The sequence below is a fragment of the Mus musculus genome, chromosome 2, assembly GCF_000001635.26.
Source record: "Mus musculus strain C57BL/6J chromosome 2, GRCm38.p6 C57BL/6J".
Lineage (NCBI taxonomy): Eukaryota > Metazoa > Chordata > Mammalia > Rodentia > Muridae > Mus > Mus musculus.
Genome location: NC_000068.7, coordinates 25,689,474 through 25,710,747, shown reverse-complemented (window position 1 = coordinate 25,710,747; position 21,274 = coordinate 25,689,474). Strand labels below are relative to the sequence as shown.

The 21,274-nt window shown below is 48.3% G+C and overlaps 2 protein-coding genes across 5 annotated transcripts; both read right to left on the bottom strand.

The window, feature by feature from the left end:
• Nucleotides 1-3,026: 3,026 nt before the first annotated feature.
• On the bottom strand, nucleotides 3,027-3,869 carry Bmyc (brain expressed myelocytomatosis oncogene). The gene has a single exon (NM_023326.2). The coding sequence runs from the start codon at nucleotides 3,820-3,822 to the stop codon at nucleotides 3,310-3,312; it is 513 nt and encodes a 170-aa protein (NP_075815.2). The 5' UTR covers nucleotides 3,823-3,869; the 3' UTR covers nucleotides 3,027-3,309.
• A 3,552-nt stretch (nucleotides 3,870-7,421) lies between these two features.
• Obp2a (odorant binding protein 2A) lies at nucleotides 7,422-13,171 on the bottom strand. 4 transcript variants are annotated; one of them, XM_006497869.4, is made up of 9 exons: nucleotides 13,108-13,171; nucleotides 12,270-12,343; nucleotides 10,571-10,872; nucleotides 9,905-10,038; nucleotides 9,599-9,669; nucleotides 9,073-9,186; nucleotides 8,470-8,571; nucleotides 7,995-8,018; nucleotides 7,422-7,585 (listed from the first exon to the last, which is right to left on the bottom strand). In XM_006497869.4, exons 3-8 carry the CDS (start codon nucleotides 10,790-10,792, stop codon nucleotides 7,996-7,998), a joined length of 666 nt encoding a protein of 221 aa, XP_006497932.1. In that variant the 5' UTR covers nucleotides 10,793-10,872; nucleotides 12,270-12,343; nucleotides 13,108-13,171; the 3' UTR covers nucleotides 7,422-7,585; nucleotide 7,995. The 4 variants fall into 4 exon arrangements, with proteins under 4 accessions (XP_006497932.1, XP_006497931.1, XP_006497936.1 ...); XM_006497868.4 differs by lacking the exons at nucleotides 12,270-12,343; nucleotides 13,108-13,171 and adding an exon at nucleotides 11,706-11,950; XM_006497873.2 differs by lacking the exons at nucleotides 12,270-12,343; nucleotides 13,108-13,171 and having other exon boundaries at nucleotides 10,693-10,740.
• Between the last annotated feature and the right edge of the window lie 8,103 nt (nucleotides 13,172-21,274).

Genomic DNA, 21,274 nt, shown 5'->3' with positions numbered 1-21,274 from the left:
CCACAACTGCTTAGGTGACTTTGAGCTCCGGGGGCTTGTGTCCTGTGATCATTCTGTCTAATTCTGTGAAGCCATTCATAACTCCAGCTTTTCTGGCTCCAGGGAGAACCTGTAGCAACACAGAGGTCATCTCTCTCCTGTGGGAAAAAAATCCTCTTCTCTGGCACCTCTTCTCCCTCTCCTCAAACCCCCTCCATGCTCCCCACCCCCTTCCTCACATCCTCTTCCTCTCCTTCCCCCTCTCCCAGCCTTTCCCATCAAAGGAAACAGTTTGTGAGCAGCAAGTTCAAAGATGGTTGGATAATACCACTGGACACCAAGATCTGAAGGACAGTGGAAGAGTCTTAGTTGTCACAGCTCAGACAGGATTTGACTTTCAGAGAGCCTCACAAAGGCCCAGATGTTTGTGTCTACCTACATGCTGTGTGTTGAGACCTCAGTTCAAGGAGATGGGATTCAGCGGGGGGGGGGGGGGGGGGGGGGGATGGGGGGGTTGGGGTCTTTCAGAGGTGCAGGTCTCATAGTGTAATTGATAGTTTGAAGGGAGCAGAGGGGACTAGGGTTCTTCCCTTCTACCATGTAAAGATCCAGTGGTTCATCTGAGAGCCAGGAAGTGGGACCTCAGCAAACATCAAACTGCCAGCTCCTTGTCCTTGGGCTCCTCTGGCTCAGAAACTGTGAAATCAATTTCTGATTGTGAGCCACACAATCTGTGTGATTTTGTTCTCAGAGCCAAGTTAAACTCTGAGCAGGCACTCCCAGAGTGCCCAGCTGAAGGCCCTCAGCCAGAGGCTCACAGGGCACAAGAACAAAACAGGCGACCTAATTACTGATGGGCAACATGGAAAACTTTCACAAATGGCTGAGTAACAACGACTACAATTCTTTGGCATGGTCAAAACCTAATCCAGAACTTGCAGTTAAAGGAAGGCTAACAAGGTGACTGCATGGGCCCTGGTGAAGAAGAGTCAGGATAAGAAAAAATCTATTTAGAGAGCTGCTCTCACAGAGAAAGAGAGGACCTGTTAGACACTCAGGAAGACAGTGACAGGACAGCTGGGAATGTGTAGAAACAGATGCCATTCAACAGAAGGAAGCAAGCTGAAGGGACTCTAGCCAGCCCATGCATGGTGAGTGTGACTGTGGCCGGCCTTGCCCTCTCCCCCATTCCCTCTGCCCTGCTAAAAGCCATTATATTACATTCCTAAAGCTGGCCACTAAGACCCATTCCCTTACGTGACCACTTATTTGGCCTCCTTAGGCTGACTACTAAGATCCAGCGATCAAAGTATTGAAATCCAGCTATCAAAGCCCACTTTGGGCACCCTGGTTAACATACCTAAATAAAATCATTTACCTTATCCTAACATTGAGTTTCCCATTTTACCTTTACAAATCACCATTTGCCTTTGTGCCACATCTGTCCCTTCTCTATCAAGAAGCAGCCCTTTGCCATCATCTCCCATGGGTCCCCATCTCCTGCAGCCCCGGGACAAGCATCCCTCCTCCTCTCCCTTGTTCTTTTCCCTGCTTCTCTCTCATCCTCTAGCTCTTGGCTTTGTCTCTTACTCCCTGCCTTGTTCCTCTGGGGCAAATCAATCCCCTTTGTGCTGAGAACTTGCTCTTGGGGTGTCTTGAGCCAATCCTAGTCCTTTTCCATAGTCAAGCCAAGCTCCAGTATGGTGGCTATTCTAGAGGGAGGAGTCAGAACCTCAGGCAAAGGTCAGCAAGGTGGCCTTGTGCACAGAGCCTGGTTGGTCTATCCTCAAGTCAAGTCAAACCACAAATCCAGCTGTTGTTCTTGTTAGGAGCAGTCACTTTCCTAGCCAGGTGCTCCAGATGTGGAGAACAGTATCCCAGCTCTGAGGGCTGTGGCCAGGATCTCTGCTGAGAAGGAACCTCTTGTTTAAACCTGATCTAGCTCAGAGGCCAAGAACAGGGAACCATGGCAATTCAGAGACCTGCCACAGGGCTCCAGGGTGAGAGCCTGGGAGGCAGCTGTAGAGAATAGGGGACTGGTATTGAGAGCCCACAGACTCCCACTGGCAGGAAGCTGGGCTCTGCAGCGGAGGGCATGGGGGAATGGACCCCATCCTTGTTGCTTGCAGCTGACCTTATCAACTGAGAGGACTCTGCAGTTTGGCAGCACACAGCCTGGGCTGGCAAATGTGTCATTACTGAGCTTTGAGTGTCCCCCTGTGGGGTCTGAGTTCTCTGGAGCTGCAGTGGTCTGTCCTGAATCCCAGTCACAGACCCCACTTTAGCAGGCCTAGAAAGTAGGAAGACAGGTCCACACACCCGTCTCTGCACCATGACTGCTTGCCCTGCTCCCTACACACCTGGAAGACACTACCCTCATCTCAGCTAGAACTTCAGCTTCTCCTGGGTGAAGAAACTGAAGAAGCTCAGGAGGGGGAGGGGTAAGAGGGCTGCCCAGACTCAGACTGCAAAGTCAAGTGTGGCCAGCAGTGGGCCCTGGTACTTGCTCAAGCAAAGTACCTAATGATCACAGCTCTGCTGTTGACTTGGTTCTTGTAGGATCAGCAACAGCCTAAATTGTAAGAGACAGTCTCCACTTCAGGTGACCACCACACCACCTCCCCGCATACACCCAGCAGTGTCTAAAGACAGAGGAGCCAGAGAGGCGAGGCACCGGTACTCTGGAGGTTTTTTTTGTTTGTTTGTTTGTTTTTTCCTGCCTCTCCTGATTCACCTTTTTGCTATGCTTCAGTAGTACCTTTATTTTATTTTTAAAATTATATCAATTGTTTAAAACCCCTCAGTCTATCTAACTTTGTTTATGCATCTATCTCATCTTTTGTCTTTTCCTCTTTCTTTTTTCTTTTCCTTTTTGGTCACATAAAGTTCCCCTTTCTTACTTTTAGTCTACTTTTAGCAGTAGTATTGTCTGTAGCTCCTCGGTTCCTTATTTTGCTATGTTTCATAAAGCTGTTTTTTTTTTAAGCATGGGCTCAACATATTTCCGAATTACTTTGATTTTCTTTAAACAATAAAAAAGAATCAGCTTTTGAAAGGAAAATATACCTTTTTATATTTCATATCCTAAAATCTTGTATAACTGATAAGACGTTTTTATTGATGTTATTTACACTTAAGGGTCCAGCTGATGTTGGAAAATTGATATACTTTAAGATTCCTTTTTTAAACAAATACAAATCTGTTAAGGGGAGTGAGGAAGGGTGGCAAGCTTAAAAAAGAAAAGAGGGAGGGGAGGGTTCTCTTACGCCCAGGATTTGAGGCAGTTAACATGGCTGAAGCTTACAGTCCAAAGCCCCCCGTGCTGTGCGCTCAGGTGTTGCAGGTGCAGTCTGGAGGCGTAGCAGGCTCCACGTCGGCGGCCAGGCTCACGCCGGTGCCTTCTTTGCGCACAGCCTGGTAGGGGTCCAGCTTGGAGACCAGCTTGGCGGAGGCCGAGAAGCCATTCCACATACAGTCCTGCAGGATGATGTTCTTCACGAAGGTCTCGTCATCCGGGTCGCAGACGAAGCTCTGCTTCACCGCGTCTCCTCCTGGCAGCTCGGGCAGGTCTGCGATGGAGAAGCTATCACCGTCGTGGTCCCTGGGGGCGAAAGACACGGCGACCGCTTCGCAGGGAGGCGAGTAGAGCCCGGCGTGGCCCGGGGACGGGCGCGGCGTGGGCAGCAGCTCGAATTTCTTCCAGATGTCCTCGCTGGGCGCTGGCGGCTGCGGCGGCTGCTGGTGGTGCACGTCCTCCTCCTCATCGTCGCACATGAAGTATGGCTGCACCGAGTCATAGTCCAGGTCGCGGTTGCCGTTAGCGAGGCTCACGTGGAGGGGCATGGTCGCGGCGTTGCGTTTGGAGGCGACCCGGAGGGGTGCAGGGCTGCTGCGGAAACCTGGCGCGCTGCGCAGCAGCCCCGAACCACTCCCCTTCCCAGACCCTCACTTCCGACAATCCCGACAGTCCCTTCACCAGGCTCGGTCTCCGGCTGCAGCGGAGGGAGGAGGCGTCAGCTCGTCGCCAGACGCCACGCTCAAAGTATCGCGCCACCTTACGGAGAGGGGCTATAGGCGCTGCATCCTACGTGCACAGGATACATTTTCGTGGACGCAGATAACCTATTCTCCGCATACTCTCACTCATTTCCTGCTAGTGTCTACCTCTCCACCTCTCAGTCCTCTTCGTTCGCCCAGTGACTCTTCTACTTTCATGTCATTTGTAACACGTGTGATTTCATGTACCTATGAAATCGAGAACCCATGGATGAAAAAAGCAAAGATCTTGTCTCTCTGAGACTGACTTAATTCATTTAATATGATACTCTCCAATTCCATCCATTTCTTGCAAATGACACTCTTTGCTCTCATTTATGACTGAAAATGTTCCACTTCCACATACGAACCACATCTTTATTGTCCGTTCCTCTGACGATGGACACCTTGGTTCCGGAACAGCTATTGTGGAAATGTCCGTAATAAACCCGCGTTCAAGGATCTCTGTGGTGGCATACTTGCTTCGGGTCTTCAAGGGTTTTCTTAAAGCTACACTATTTTTTTTATTTATTTATATCATTTTAAGTGTATGAATGATTTGCCTGCATATATGTAAGTGCATCATCACCTACATGCCCAGTCCCCATGGAGACCCAAAGAGGAAGACTGATCCCCTGGAACTGTGTCAGGACAGTGTGAGCCTCTGTGTGAGTGCTGCGAACTAAGGCCCAGGACCTCTGGATCTCTGCGAGAGATCTTAACTACAGAGACCATCTCCAGCATCATCCCACACACCTGTAATGAGTATATGATGCTTGCATCTATGAATGGCTCCTGCAAATTTTCTAAAATGTAGATACAAATATGTGTGAGCTACACATTAAATTTAGGCATGAATTAAACTTCTAAAACACTTTATGATTAAATATTACATAATGCCAAGCAGTCAAGGCAGCTCATACATTGGAAGGCTGAGGCAGGAGGATTACCATGGCTGGGCTACATAGTAAGTTCCAGGATATCCTGGTCTACATAGTGAGAACTTGGCTCAAACAAACAAGAAAATCCATAACACAGAATTCTTTAAAAAAAATTAAAAGATCTAACCTATTTTCTCTTTTCTTTCCTTATTTTATATCAAATTTTTAGAAAGGAAAAATAATGATTTCAAGAACATTTCTGGTTTCTGGACAATATGTTGTTATAGATATTTGAGGTCTGTATTAAACTTCTAAGTGAGTGGGGCTGAAGGATAGCTCGCTGGTAGAGAGCCCTGGCTACTCTTCCAGAGGACCTCGGTTTGGTTTCCAGCACCCACATGTTCAAGAAGACCAACTTTAAAAAATAGTAACTTAATATTTTGTGTTTACTTTTAACTCTTCGGAGTTTTAATTTTTTAAATATTTTTAATGATTCATTTAGTCTTATTTTATACACATTGTTTTTTTGCCTGTGTGAACATGAGCTGGGGCTGGAGTTACAGACAATGCCAGGACTGGCCACGTAGATGCTAGGAGTAAAACCTGGCACCCCTGCAAGAGCAGCCAGCGCTTTTACCATTGAGCATCTCTCTACCCCAAAGAGTTTTAATTTGTTTGCTTGTTTGTTTGTTTGTTTGTGTTTCCAAGACAGTTCCACTTTGTAGCTGTGACTGTCCCAGATGTACAGGGCAGGCTGGCCTAAAACTCAGTGAACAGAGTGCCTCCCAAGTGCTAGGATTTTAATTTTAACAAGGAGTTATTTTTTAAAAATTTTGGCTGGAGCCTTTAATGTCTATCTTGAGATGTAAGTTGGGAGCCACCAAAACAGTACATACAGCTAAAACTAAGTAGCAACTGTCTTGTGAACACTGGAAATGTTTTATTCTTTACCTGACTGGGTACCAGCAGTGTTGGTCCATGACTGAGTACAAACACGGGCCATGCACAGCCTGGTCATTTGACTCGACCCCCAGGACCTTGTAAAATTGGAAAGAGAATTGCCTCTATAAAGCCCTGCCAGGACCTCCACACCTAGGCCGAGGCTTGTGCAAGACTGCATAAACACAAGTAGTGTAATAGCAACATTTTTAAGTGCCCTAGGCTCTATCTTGCTCTCTGCCCAGCCCCTAACATGTGAGCAGACCAACTGCAAAAGGTCAGAAGGGGCAAACAATCCTCAGTAAGCCAGAAGATGCTTGGTTGGTCAGTGAGGCCTTTGAAGTGACTGGGTTCAGAGTTCAAGAAGGAAGAAGTGGTCTCTTTTCCTGAAGCTCTCCTTCCAGCAGAAATTAAGCCCAAGGAGTTTCAGAGACGGCTCCCCTGCAGGGTAGCTGGCAGAAAGGCAAGACGCCTCTTCACTTCCTGTCCTGCTGGAATTCTGCTCATGCCTCCTGAGCACAGTCCTAGCTCCTGGGCTATCATGCCAAATCCAGGGTAGCATGCCTGAATCCTCAGTACCGACCCGGAGAGCAGGAAACGGGGTGGAGGACTGTCATGTGCTGTGGTGTCAACTCTGCATATTGAGGCTGGACTTAGAAGTCTTCCTCATGTTCTGATCGCAACAGAGAACAATATCAAGTATTTGAACTTGGGGCAGTTCTGGGGCCCACAGTTAAAGGCCATGCGTAGTCCCTGTCTGAAGCAAAAAGAGAACCTGGTATGTAGGATCCGGCTTGGCCCGGTCCTGCCTCCAAGTGTCCTGGACACCTCAGGCCCCACCTTAAAAACATCCAATAGCTCCCAGCAAGAACTGGGTCCAGATAGGAAAGGAATTCAGAAAGAACGATGAGTCACGTGGGAGTTAGAGCGGAGGCTCACCGAGCTGAAGGACACCAGCCTGAGTCTCTACAACCCTTCACAAAAGGTGACAAGCTGGACAGCCAGCCTCCACTGGGCTTTGCACTTTGAAGCTGTCACTGATTATATGGGGTAGGGGGCATCTGCTCCCTTACTGTGGCCCATCATGTCCCTGTTGGACAGAGAAAGCCCAAACCCTGATCCTTGGACAAACTGGGAGAGGGCTAGAATGGGGAACAGGGCTGGTGGATTCTGTAGCTGCTTCTGTCTTTCCCAGGGGATTGTGGAGGGGGAGATGTTGAAGAAACTAGCCACTCTTGTGCTACCCCTGTCACTGAGCTCAGCTCCTCAAAGCAGGGCCTTCCTCTCAGTGTTCAAGCAATTTGTTGGAACAGGGCCCCTGCAGTAACGTTCATACTCTCTGAAGCCCTGATGACTTCTCATTGTCTTGCCACCCCAGAGCATCTTTGACACTCCTGTCAGGGTCCAACCTGACAGCAAGTAGCTCGCCAGGTAGCTCCTAGGCACTTACATAGCCCTGCAGGATAGCCAGATGCCATACTCCTTGGGCACTGGTTCGGCAATAGCTCTGCAATTATTCCCATGTCTCTCTCCCAAAAGAACTCTTAGAGCCCACACAAAGCTCCTCACAGACATGCTGAGCCAGAGCACTGCTAAAGAGATTTATTTGGAGTCAGGGGAGAGGGGAGCAGGTACTGAGGTGGTGGTGGTGAAGCAGTGGGAAGTTTGGTCCAGGAGAGGTGTGGTGAAGGGATGTCCCAGCTTGGTGTTGGAAGCAAGGCTGGCTCAGCTGTTGCAGACCTGGGTAGCTGCTGTGGTAGAGAGAGAAGGAGAGATAAGCACCCTCCCTTTGCTTTTTTCAGAAGCAGCAGTCAGGGGAGGCATGGACAGGGATGGCACAGGGTAGATATGGGTCAGAGATCCTCTTTCCCATATTTCTGTGTGGTCCCTGCTGGGAGCTGGGGCCTGCTCCACTTCCATAAGTAGCCAGGTCTCAGCCTCCCTGGGGAAAAGCGAAAGGAAGAAGCAGGTAGAGTCCAGGGACTAGGAGAAACCATGACAAGAAGAACAGAATTCCTATACAACATGGGAACTATACAAAGGGCCACAGCCTGAGTGACCACACTTGTCTGTGTGGATAGGATGAGGTCCCTTATCCAGAGCCCAGCCTTCTAGACTTTTCCACAGTCCTATAGGCAATGGGGGGTGAGGGGCACTTACCCTAGTCACTTTCAACACATTTATCTGTAGAAACAAAAAGAAGCCTGGGAGTGAGAAGGGCTCTGTAAGAGGACCCCATCACACCTGCAGCTCAGACCCTCCCACAGCCAAGATCTGAAGCAGAGGCCTGAGGTCCCAGTGAGAGGGGAAGGACCTTGAAGGGACAGACAATACAGAAGCCAGGGACACAAAGAGACCTGGGGAGACACTGAAGCAGAAGCACAGGAGATTTGGAGGTCATGGGGATACAGAGGGACACAGGGACAGAATGTCCCTTTTAGTTATGGGTGACACTAGGGGCATAGTGGGAATACCACAGAGGTACCCAGGGGACATGGAGAGATATGAAATAACACGTAAGGGACAACAGGACCAGGCACAGAGAGGACACAGAAGGCACCCACACAGACAGGATGTGGGCTGGAGACAGACAGTCCTGGGGGACAGAGAGAGGCATGGGCATTCCTGCTCTTACCTCCGATCTCTGGCACAAACATGTTTTCCAGTCGGAGATTCATGCGCTTTATGAAATTCTTAAATTCTTCCATGGCCTCTGGATTTTCACCAGAGTCTCTCCCTGTGAGGAGGGGGGCAGGTTTGAGGGGTGGCACTCAGCTCCGCAGAGAGCCAGAGACACAAGAGGGAGGTGCAAACCAGGACAGAGGTCAGAGAGGACCCTGGCAGTAGACATCACCTGTGGACGTCCTCAGACCCAAGCAGACCTGCGGGGTTGCCACACAGCCCTATATGAACACTGAATCTCAAGGTCATGAGGCTGTCCCCGGCCCTGGAGGGTTCTTACCTACAATAAAATGTCCCTGCCAAGACGTCCTTTTATGTTCACGTGACTGAGAGCCCTGGGAGTAGCATTTGCTGGCTCCAGGTGTGGGACCCACTCCTGAGCACTCAGGCCTCCAAAGGCCACACAAACCCCATTCCTAAGCAGTTTTCCCCATTTTCCACTTTGGATCTCACACATTTCCTGGGCAGCACCAGTGCCAGGCCCATCTCCTGCCCTTCTCGTGGCTACCAGAAGTAGAGACCAGGGACGGGACATGGGGCTTCCATGGCACCTCACCCATGAGCTTTCCCATCCCGAATGACGACGTCCCATTGTGCCGGCCTTCGCAGTAGAAAATGTAGTGCTCATTCACCGACGTCTTTTCCACATGAATAACCTTCGTGTTATGAACTGCAGATAAGCAGAAATAGCTAAGTGTCTCATAGAGACACTGAACACCTAAGACCTTGGAACACTTTGGTGGTCACCCAGGACACCCAGCAAGTCTAGTCCTGGCCTTTCTGTGGTCCCCATAGTTAGACAGGAGCCATCTCCCACAGAAGCTGCCAAGCCCAGCAATGAAGTTTGTGGAAGGTGGGAACTGAGGTTGCCCCTTAGGGCCAAGCCCCTTCCTTTCTGGCTTTCCTGTCTTTGGATCCTCATGGGTCAAGAGCTGAGCTGGATAGGGGAGCAAGAATGACTCCGCTTTTAGGACCTCTAGAACAGGAAGTGACTGATGGCCTGTCCTATGAGTTAGAGCAGGCAGGGACCCACCCTCCCCAGGGCTTGCCACTGTAGGAAACAATGAGGCACAGGGACTCACAAGCGGTGTATTTGCCAGGCTCTTCTGTTTTCTTCATCACGAATTTAAACTCACGGCAATGACCATTGTTCCTGTAAAACACAAGCCCACAGGCAGCTGCTCTCAGCAACATAACTAAGGCCTGTTTCGATCATCAGTCCTGGCCAGGTGACCCATTAAACTCTGTGTCACTCCTGTTCTACTTTTAAGGTACTACCTTGAGACTGTGTCTCTTCAAAGGTAGGAATCTCTTAGTTACCCCAACTCAAATATAATGGCTAGCAAGTGAGAGAAAAACTGCAGAGAGTTCCAGTAGGAAACACGTACCAGAATACAACTGTGGTCTCCAAGTCTCCTTCTTCCAGAGCTATTATTCTCACAGGGAAAACTATACTGGGTATCTTGTGACTGGGTAGGGTACCATTGTGTACCATGGCCTTTGCGTACCAGATCCCAGAGTACTGTAGGAGACAAAACTGTGAGCACACCCGAGCCTTCCCAGGAGTCTACCCCAGGGTCCAGCATATGAGCTAGCTCCTGAGCCCAGGGTGCAGCCACTGAGGTGAGCTAACCTCACATGTTCCAAGACGTGTGGTCAATAGAGAGATACCAGCACTTGGGTACCCAATCCCATGATGGCAGAAGTGTCTTCCCCCATCCCAGTGAATGCACTCATTGAGGTCTACACGTCAAAGAGGGCACTGGATGAATCCTCTGCCCGGAACGTCCTGCTCTAAATGTTCTAGCTCTGAGCTTTACTTGAACAAGGATCCTCCACCCAAATCTGCTCTTTCTTCTAACTCAAGTCTTCGGAGGACCCATGTTTTCAGGGAGGCCCCTATCTTCTAACAGAAGGACTCAGGAGTCCTTGATCAGACTGCTGAGATGAAGTATGGAGTCAAACTCAACCTTCAAGGTAACATCCTTCCCCTCAGCGTCAAGCAGTAGGCCAGGCCATCTCCTGCCACCACCCATTGTCCCTCCCATCCTCACATCCACCAGGTCATCTGGCGGGGCTTCCTGAGCCTTCAGGACAGCCACCAGCCCCAGCAGCAGGATGGTGAGGAGCAGGCTCTTCATCTCCAGGCACTGGGCTCTCACACAAGGCAGGTCACCTGGGCAGAGTGTCCTCTGGCTCCTCACAGGGTGCCCTTTATATCTCCCATGGACAGGGACGTGTGCCCACTTGGCACTAGCCATGTCCCTCCTGTCCATCTCTCATGGCCAAACACACATCCATCATGGAGCTGAAGGTTGTTGTTGTTGGGATCTGATGAATATCAACTCAGTGTCACCTGCAGATAAAGAAAGACACACAATGCTCTGGAAGGTCTGCGCCACCCAAGTGCTGTGCTCACAAAGGACCCTGGGGAATGAGTAACTCGGGTAGAGGGGGAGGGCCAGGCTTCCCTTCACACACCTGCCCTGCATCTGCCCATGGCTGCCCTGAGCTATGATCCCTGAGATCTGGCCTCTGATCTCCTGCTGCTGAGAACCAGGCTGAGTTTCACAACCAGAGACCATCTTCTGGGTCCCAGATGGCTTGGCCCCTGCCTGGGGACTCACCTCATTGTCCCTTCCCCGCCTGGATGCCCCATCAGGGCTTCCCTGTAAGTGGGGTCACAAAATATCATCAAGGTAGACACCCTGCCACTAGGGAATACCATGACCCCTGACCCACTTCATCCTGCAATGAGGCCAGCCGTGCTCTCTACAGAGCACTTCTTACTCTAAGATGTCTTGGGCCTTTTTCACAAACCGGCCAAGGCCCATCTACTGAACCACCAGGTAGAGTTCACTTTCCCTACATCTCACTTGTAAGTTGGCTGCATGAAGAATTCCAGCCACGCATTAGGGTCATGAGTATGTGTCCTCTAAATGAATCAGGGAAAGGGTTCACGTCTGTGACTCCTGGGGGTTCATGCCCAACAAGGGGACTTGACCTTTTGTTGCTCCCTCCTCTGAGGGCCCACTGACAGGACGTTTGCAAAGCTGGGACTGCCTTGATACATCTGAGGTCCATATATGTGTTCGTTTCTTGCCATCTTGTGCCCTGACATGGGATGGAGAGCCAGGCTCCATCACAGCCTGTCCTGAACCACCCCTGTGCTCCTGTTGAACCTCTCACCTCTGGAGTCCACAGCCTTCCTTCTCATTAGCTTTGAGCACCCACAGGCTCTCAACACAGCCAGGTCTCATTCCCTACAGACAAATGGATGCACGAGGCACCATGAGTCCACGTGCTGACCTGTGTTCTGAGTTCAGTGAAGCCTGCCCTGGCTTCTGGCCTCAGCTCACCTTCCCTCCCACTGGGAACTCTGCCTTCCACTCCAAACTCTGCAGTTCCTGGACTTAGCCACCTGCCCTGAGTCACAGAAGTCATCTCTGAAGAAGGGTTTCAGTTCCTATGGGACTGTCCACACTCCATGGCCCTGGGGACAGGTGCTAGTCCCACAATGGCATCTTTGTGCCTCTCTGGACCAAAGGTGGACAGGCTCAAATATCCATACACAATATCAGTGAGGGCTCTGTGACAAGCCCTGGACTGTGCTGAGGAGCTGGCATGGCTCGGGTTTTGACGTTAGTATAGAAGGTGCTGAGCAGGAAGTCTGTGATAGGGTGGGGCCAATGCCCTTTAGGAGAAATCAGGAATCGGGTTAGCAGCTCTGTGTCATGGGGGAGGCCTCTGTACCTGTCAGGCTGTCCTCCATACCATGCCTGAATTATTCCTGTAAGCATGTCCCCACATAGGCACAAGTCTCAATCCTTGAACAGGAGAAGAACAACGTGATTAGCAGAGCCAGGGCCACCATCAGTTCACTGCTGACTTGGGCTGTGTCTGGAAGTCGAAGGCCGAACCTCACCACTCCCTGAGCCTGTGGTTGGTAGACACTTTCTGATGCACTGACAGACTCACAGCTTCCCAGCCCAGTGCCTGCATCCCCTCCTGAGTTCTCCTAACACAGTGTTCTCAGTGAGCAGAGGTTAAGTAAATTTAACAGGCTGTCATGTTGGGATCTGAAGCATCCTCCTGAGGTCCATGTGTTGAAGACCAATTCCCAGCCAGTGGCCGTATTTTGGAGTGTTCTGCAGACTGAAATCATAGGGCTGGTAGAAAGGAGTCATAGAGAGCATGTCCTTCAGCTGAATCCTGCTCTGGCCTAGTCTTGCCAGACTCAGAAAGACAAAGTCTGCGTGTTTTCTTTCATTTGCAGAATGACATGAAAGTCCAAGGGTGACTGTGTGCGGGAAGGTGGAGTCTGAAGGAAGGAAATAATGGGTGCTGGAAAGACAAATGTCACATTTTCTCTCGTGGAGAATACATATTGATCTCACTTGGACATATCTGTTTTGTCAGGTCTACTTCAGAGTTCTGACTCTTGTCTATCTGACTGAACTCTAAACTCATAAGGCCGTGCAGGATGTGAGTCACGCTGGCCTCAGTGGGCCCCAAATAGCTTTCTATAAAGATGCAGCCCACTACAGAGTCTCAGTGAACTGTGAAGGTTCCCCAGCCAGCCCTCCTGCACCTGAAAAGGAAGACAGGCAGCATGTGTGCCTCTCTGCTTGCTACCCTCTGCCCTGACCATGTCCATCCCTGACTCACGCAGGTGCCCTGGGCTGCAGCCACACCGTTTCCCAGCAGGAAGCTGGGATCCCACCCACAAACCACCCCTGCAACCTTAAGCTATGCCTTAGCTTTGTCTTTACATTTGTATTATTCAGTATCCATTACACAAGCCACCCCTGTTCTATCTACTGTGCAGGTCTGCTTCTTGATTGAACTCTGAGTCATGTAATTATAAATTATTTAAAAGGTCATAAACGTCCTGGGGAACATCACATGGAACAAGTTGTACAGACAGTGTTGATACAGTAGGTGTTTGAATGTTAAATTGAATTGTCTGGGCCAACCTCACCAAGGTGACATTTGAACACAAAATTGACTATGGTGGAAGAACATTCAACGTGGGAGGAACACAGGGGACAGTCCTGGGGGAGAGAGCAGGACTTGTTCCAGGAACAGACTGAAGGGCAGGATGTCTACAGCAGGCGATGCCAAAACCAGGTCACTGAGAGGGCAGGTCGGCAAGGGTGGCTATGGGCCATTGGGTAAGGACATTAGCTTTTCCTGTGAAAGAAACAGGGAGACCTGAAGGGCTTTGACCTGGCACATGTGGCACATTTTTAGAGTCCTTCCAGGTGTTATAGTAAAACTGTATTAGGGATAACAAGTGAGACAGCAGGGAAGACAGCTGGAAAGGCTGCAATAAGTGATCCAGGCCAGAACGATGGTGTGATGTTATCTACCTGGGAAGAACAAAGAATGAACTTATATACCTACCACCAGTAAAGAGAAAACGGGAAAGAATCTGCAAAATCATTTTTATATAATGGACCACAAACAATGAAGGCTTTGAGTCCTTGGGGCGACTTACAATCTAAGGTCACTCCTGTCACAGCACCTTGAAACGTGTGGGGAGTTGAACACCAAAGAGAATGTCTGCAACAGGGCCAGGGTCTGGCTGAGCGGAGGAGACGGTAGTGGGACTTAAAGTCAGGAGCAATGGCCGCAATATGTGAGACTCGGGGGGGAAAAACCACGCAGGAAGAACCCCAGATATATGTCTGCCATGGGCTCCATGAGGAACCAGGAAAGTGCCAGGAGCAGCAACAACTCCTTACATGGCGGGTGTGGATATCAGGAAGGGGGAGGTGCCGGATAGTGAGGAGTCAGCGGACATGTGGAGCGAAGAATGGCCGTGCACCATCTGCTGGACCATGGCAGGACCAATGCTGACTCAGCCTGAGGAAGAAGGCGCCATGACAGGCAACAGGAATCATCTTTAAAGCTATAGCAACTGACCTTTCAAAGCTCAGCAAAAGACACACTGCACTGTAGAAGTCATTGCCCCAAACAACTGGGCAGTACTTTCCAGGAAAGCCAGGCTCAGATCTGTGACACGCTGTCTTCAGATGTCTTGGCCCTTCTACAGGGAAGTGAATCTCCATTACATAGTTGTCTGTGCCTATGGAGAGCCAACCTCATATCTGTGTCGTGCTGGCTTCAGATAGCTTAGCTCTTTGATGAGGAAGTGGGTATCAGACAGTATATTCCATTTTCTACTGTCTATGCAAAGCTATTTACTCTTTCTTCGCCTGGCTTAGCCTTCTTGTAAGGAAGAGAAGCCTGGAGCTGGTTCACAGCCCCCAGCTCTAGTTGCCAGGCGATCCCTGTGGTATGCCCTGTCACAGAGGTAGAAGCCAGAGGCTGTGGCTCCTCAGGTCTGGTTTCCTGCCTTGAGCATCTTCCAGACCTACAAGTGTTTAGTGTGTGTCAGAACTCCATTCCTTCCTGTGGTTCACTGAAGCCCTCCCCAACCCCTGCCAAAAAAAAAAAAAAAACCAAAAACCAAAAAACCAACCATGTGTATTCATTCATCTACTCTTCAGTTGACAAGCACAGATTCCCACCATGAGATTATTAGGAAATGTGCTACTGTGGACCCTTACATACAGGTTTCCCCGTGTTCCTCTGCTCTTCAGTTGACAGATATCTGCGTGGATTCTACCATGCTATTGTGGACCTTCACGTACACATATTCACGTGGACTTAGCATTCTCAGTATACATGCTCCTAAGTACAAAGCTACCCAGTCAGGTTCCCTCTCCATCCTGACTTCTGGAAAGCTACAAGGTTGCTTGGCACAGTGACTGTTCCATCTCACAGTCCCATGTGTAAAGTCCAAGGGTCCCCATTTCTCCAGGGGCTTGGTAACACTTATGGTTGCCCCCGTGTTGTTGGCTGACATGAACTTGAAGATCCACCTGCAAATGTTTACAAAACCAAACCAAAATTAATCTCACCATAGTGACCCAGCAGGTTTATACATCAATTCGATCTTTGACATTTGTGTATGAGTGATTCCCAGTAGCCATTATCTCCAATAACCCCCAGGACACACCCCTTCATGTGTACAGGCATTTCAAAGAAGTAGCTCATTGTGAGTCAGGACAGCAGAGCAAGCTACGGGGCCGGACAGAGGGCAGAAACCAGCGGGCATTGGTTGACAGGTGGATGGATAGGCAGATGAAAAGATGGATGGATGATGTGTAGGAATGAGGGCATGAATGAAATCTGGGAAACGGTGCTCTAAATATCCTGAACCTCTTTCAAGGAGGAGGGAGTTGCTGGTGTTTCAGCTCTGGCCCTGAACAAGGTCACACTGCCTGTTTGTATAAGACTGGAGTCATTCCCCACCTCTAAGCTCACCCTGCCCTGGAATGCTAGAGATAAAAGTCCCTTTGGGTGAGGCAGGCACACAGTATGCCCTGAAAGGCTCTTCTTCCCTCATTCCTCTTGCTCCATTGAGCACTGCAGACAGTGATGCCCCCAGTGGTCATTTCCAGAACTGCACATAAGGCTTCTAAGAATGAAAACCCTCAGCTGGGTGTGGTTGGTTGCCTTCCAGGAACCAGATTCCCAGGAGGCAAATGATCCAGCCCTGCATGCTTCAGAAGTAAGGTAGGGCTTTCAAAGACTTCCTTGTCAGCTCTACTAGCCCCTGGTCATCCAGGTCACTCAGGAGTCCTCTTCACATGACCCTGGCTTGAGAACCCTGTGGCAGCACTAGGGGTTGGGAGAAACCCATAGGACCGTCCCCAGAAGCCTCCAAGGGAGCACAATCCTGGGACCCCAGATGCTGCCTTAGAATCTGTAGAGTTGGAAGGTGTGCAATTTTTTTTTTGTTTTGAGCAACCCAGGTAGTAAGAGTTGTTTCTGCAGCTCAGGACCTCCTGCAGTGGCTGGGCAGGTTGCAAGGCAGGTCAGACTTGCAACAGGCTGGCCAGTCCCTCTGGTTCATGCTCCTGAAAATTAGCCCCTCATTACCAGGTCTGTGGCACCATCAAGTTTCCTGCTACAGTTCCTCCCCTGAAAGGTTCATCAGCCGGTCTCTGGCTCTGTGGAACTGCCGGTCTCTCCCTTTAGCAAAGAGGAGGAATATTTCCAGGCAAATCACATCAAAGTAACTGGACCATCAGAGACTTGGGTCCCTTTGATGCCTGGGCCATACAAGGGCCTTCTGGAACTAGAGGAAGACTGACCAAACTTGTGGATCTGCCACTGTGACTTTGGGTCATTCCCTACACTAGACACCAAGATGCTACTCATTGTTACCCACTACCCCAACCTAGACCCCCACCAACTACCCACAGAGTGCTGATAGTAATTGGAAACAGAACCTTCTAGACATCCCTTCCTCCACTGCAAGCTAGCATGGCTGGCTCTGCTCTGAGCTAGAGATGGAATGAGCAGGAGTGTATGTGAACATGTGTGTGCATGTGTAAGCATACATGCATGTGTATGGGTGACTATGCATGCATGTGAATGAATGTGTGTATTATATACTTATGCATATATTATACATGTGTGGTTATTGTGAACATGCATGTGCCTATGTAGGTGTCCAAGTACACATATGCACATTCTGCATATATGCATATGACTGAGTGTGTATGCAGGTGAGCATGCTGTACACAAGATGAAGTATGTGCATTATGTATGCTAGAGCATGTGTCAGCACGAGGCTCTGCATTCTGTGCCTATACATCGGTTGTACTAATGGAGCTGTTTGTCAAGGTGCAATGTACCCATAACATGAATGTGCACTGCTGTGTATGTGTGTGTCAGCAGCTGTCTGTGACCATTCACTTTTATAGTCGCTGCAAAATGAAGTCATTGAGATCTGCACCTGCCTTGGGAAATGCAGAAATCCCCAGTCCTGGGAAATGTAGCCAGGACTTTCAGGAAACTGAGCCAGGTGGTAGGGATGGGGCCCAGGGAGTTACATTGATCTAGGAAGCAGAAAGAGATCCTGGAGGCTCTGGACCTGTGGGCTGAGCTCAGAAATAAAGCCTGTCTCTTTTACAGAGCAGGGTCATTAGTGCATCCTCCATCAGAACATCGTGCCCAGTCCTGTGAGTGAGGCTCCCTCTGTCTTCCTAAGTTCCTCCACCTTCTGGCAGGAAGGGCTTTCATTGTCCCCCCCCCAACACACACACACACACACACACACACACACACACACACACACACACACACACTCAGAATGGCCAAGTTGGAAGTGGCTGTCCAAGAGTGTATAGAGCTACTAATGATGAGCTAACATCAGAGAAGGAAACTCATTCAGAAAAAGGAGTTGCCAAATATTATAATGAGGATTGGCCTCCTTGCACAACTCCTGCTCCACCTATGGCCTCTATTGCAGGAGATGCTGCCCAGCTGGACATGCAACTAAATAAATTAGAGTTTGAAATTAAGCTGCAGAAATTGACTAATGAGGTACAGGAGCTAAAAAAGGTGTCAAGTACAGGGAAGAGCAGAGATTCTGAGATACACCAATCGCCGCTAGAAAGAGCTGTGAGTCAGGCTTATGGGAAAGGGCAGAACACATCTGGCATGCTAGCTTTCCCTATAGTTGAGATAACTGACCAGTAACAATAGAGTCAGACAATAACAGACTTTAGAGTTCAAGGTGATTAAGAGTAAAAACAGTTGTGGCACAGTACAGCACCTTTTACACAAGCTTTATTGGATACTGTGATGGAGTCAAATTTAATCCCCCAAGATTGGAAGACTCTATGTAAGGCTACTTTGTCAGAAGGAGATTTCTTACTTTGGAGTTCTGAATGGTGTGAAGCCAGTAAGGGAACTGCTGCAATGAATGCTCAGACAGGTAACCCAGATTGGGATGCTGACATGCTTTTAGGAGAAGATCAATATGAAGGCAATGCTAGTCAGATTGGGTTTCCTGTTGGAGTGTAGGCGCAGGTTGCAATGGCTGCCCACCACACATGGAATCAATTACCAATGGAAATGTAGATAGTATTAGACAGGCTCCTGATGAACTTTTTCAGGATTTTGTGGATAGGCTACTAAAAATATCTAGTAGAATTTTTCTCAAGCAGGAAATCTTTTTGTTACACAATTGGCTTATGAGAATGCTAGTGCAGCTATTTGACCATACAAAGCATAGACAGATTTAGCAGGGTATATTTGTCTTTGTGCAGAGATTGGCCATGGCTGCTGCTTTGCAAGGAACCACTGTACAATCAATTCTTTCACAGAAATAAGGGAATAAAGTATGTTTTAAATGTGGAGGTTTGGGTCATTTTAAAAATGATTGTCCAAGAAACAGAGGCACTGCAAGCAGGCAATCAGGCTATGTCCCAGGAGTTTGTCCTTGATGCAGGAAGGGTAACCACTGGGTCAGGGACTGTAAATCTAAGACAGATATTCAGGGCCATCCATGTTGGGAAACAAGCAGAGGGGTCAACCTCAGGACCCATACTCCAGACGCCCATAGCAAGCAGCTTATGGGGCCATGAAGCTGCTGCCAGGCCAGGGAAAATTGTTTTTAAACTTACCAGGGAAACCGTAGGAAGTGTGGGATTGGACCTCAGTTCCACTACCCATGTAGTATTAACCCCAGAAATGGGAGTTCAAACCATGCCTACAGGAGTTTTTGGATCTTTACCTGCAGAAACTTGGGGATTTCTTCTAGGACGAAGCAGTACTACTGTAAAAGAACTGCAAATTTACCCAGGTGTTATAGATAATGATTATGAAGGAGAAATTAAAATTATGGCTGCTTCTCCTCATGGTATTATAACTGTCCCTGCTAAACAAAGAATTGCTCAACTTCTCTTAGTTCCTTTGCATCTGCTACCTTCCAGATTTGTTAAGAGTGAGAGAGAACAGAGTGGCTTTGGTTCCCCTGAGGTGTACTGGGTTCGATCTATTACTAGTAAGAGACCTAACCTTAAATTAATAATTGAAGGAAAAAGCTTTGAAGGATTAATAAATACTGGGGCTGATGTAACAATTATTAGAGGACAAGATTGGCCTTCAACTTGGCCTTTATCTGATCCACTCACCCACCTCCAAGGGATTGGTTATGCCAATAACCCAAAACAAAGTTCTAAACTTCTAACCTGGAAAGATGATGAGAGCAATTCAGGACAAATTCAGCCTTACGTTATGTCAAATTTGACTATTATCCTCTGGGGAAGAGGTCTCTTGTCACAGATGGGTCTTATAATGTGTAGTCCTAACGAGGCAGTGACTAAGCAGATACTAGGATAAGGATTTTTTGCCTGGTCAGGGGCTAAGAAAGGAAGGACAAGGTATTAAGACATTTGAAAGTCCTAAGCCTCACTCTAACACAAGAGGCTTGGGGTATTTTCCATAATGGCCACAATCAATCTTGCCTGTATCCCATGCTGATAAAATTCAGTGGCTTAATAATATTCCAGTGTGGGTTGATCAGTAGTCTTTTTTTTTTTTTCTCGGTTTTTTGAGACAGGGTTTCTCTGTGTAGCTCTGGCTGTCCTGGAACTCACTTTGTAGACCAGGCTGGCCTTGAACTCAGAAATCTGCCTGCCTCTGCCTCCCGAGTGCTGGGATTAAAGGCATGTGCCACCACTGCCCAGTCAGTAGTCTTTATCTAAAGAAAAAATAGAAGCCAACTCTTGGCTAGTGCAGGAGCAACTAGAGGCAGGGCATCTAAGAGAATCTCAGTCACCATGGAATACTCCAGTATTTGTTATCAAGAAAAAAATCCAGTAAATGGAGATTGTTACAAGATCTAAGAAAGGTTAATGAAACCATAGTGCCTATGGGAGCTTTACAACCTAGGCTTCCATCTCCAGTAGCCATTCCTAAAGGATATTATAAAATAGTGGTAGATTTGAAAGATTTCTTTATTATTCCTTTGCACCCTGAGGATTGTGAAAGATTGTCTTTCTGTGTTCCTTCTTTTAATTTTAAGGAACCTATGAAAAGATAGCAATGGACAGCTCTTCCTCAGGGCATGGCTAATAGTCCTACCTTATGTCAAAAGTTTGTGGCACAAGCCTTTCAGCCTGTAAGGCAGCAATGGCCAATGATATACATCACTCATTACACAGATGATGTCTTAATAGCCGGAAAAGATTCTCCAGAATTGCTTTTATGTTATAAAGATTTACAACAGACTTTAGCTGATAAAGGACTGCAAATAGCTCCAGAAAAGGTACAAACTCAGGATCCTTATAATTATCTGGGCTTTAGACTTACAGATCAAGCCATTTTTCCCCAGAAGATAATTATTCGCAGGGACGGTTTAAAAACTTTAAATGATTTTCAAAAGCTGTTAGGTGATATCAATTGGCTTCGCCCCTATTTAAAGCTTACTACAGGAGAATTAAGACCTTTATTTGATATTCTTAAAGGGAGAACTGAACCTACCTCCTCTAGATCTTTAACCTCAGAAGGATTGCTGGCCTTACAACAAGTAGAACGAGCTATTGAAAAACAATTTGTTACTTATATAGATTATTCTTTGCTTTTACAACTGTTTATTTTTTTAATACAGTTCACATGCTTACAGGATTATTGTGACAAAGGGCTCCTCTCATGTGGATACATTCAAGGATATCTCCTAAGCATGATATCCTGCCATATTATGAGACAGTAGCCCAGATGATTATATTTGGAAGGAAGCAGGCGCTGACTTGTTTTAGCAAAGAACTGGACATCATTGTTCAGCCTTATATTGTAAATCATACCCCCAGAACTTGTGTCTCTAGCTGCATATGTAGCAGAAGATGGCCTAGTCGGCCATCACTGGGAAGAGAGGCCCCTTGGTATTGCAA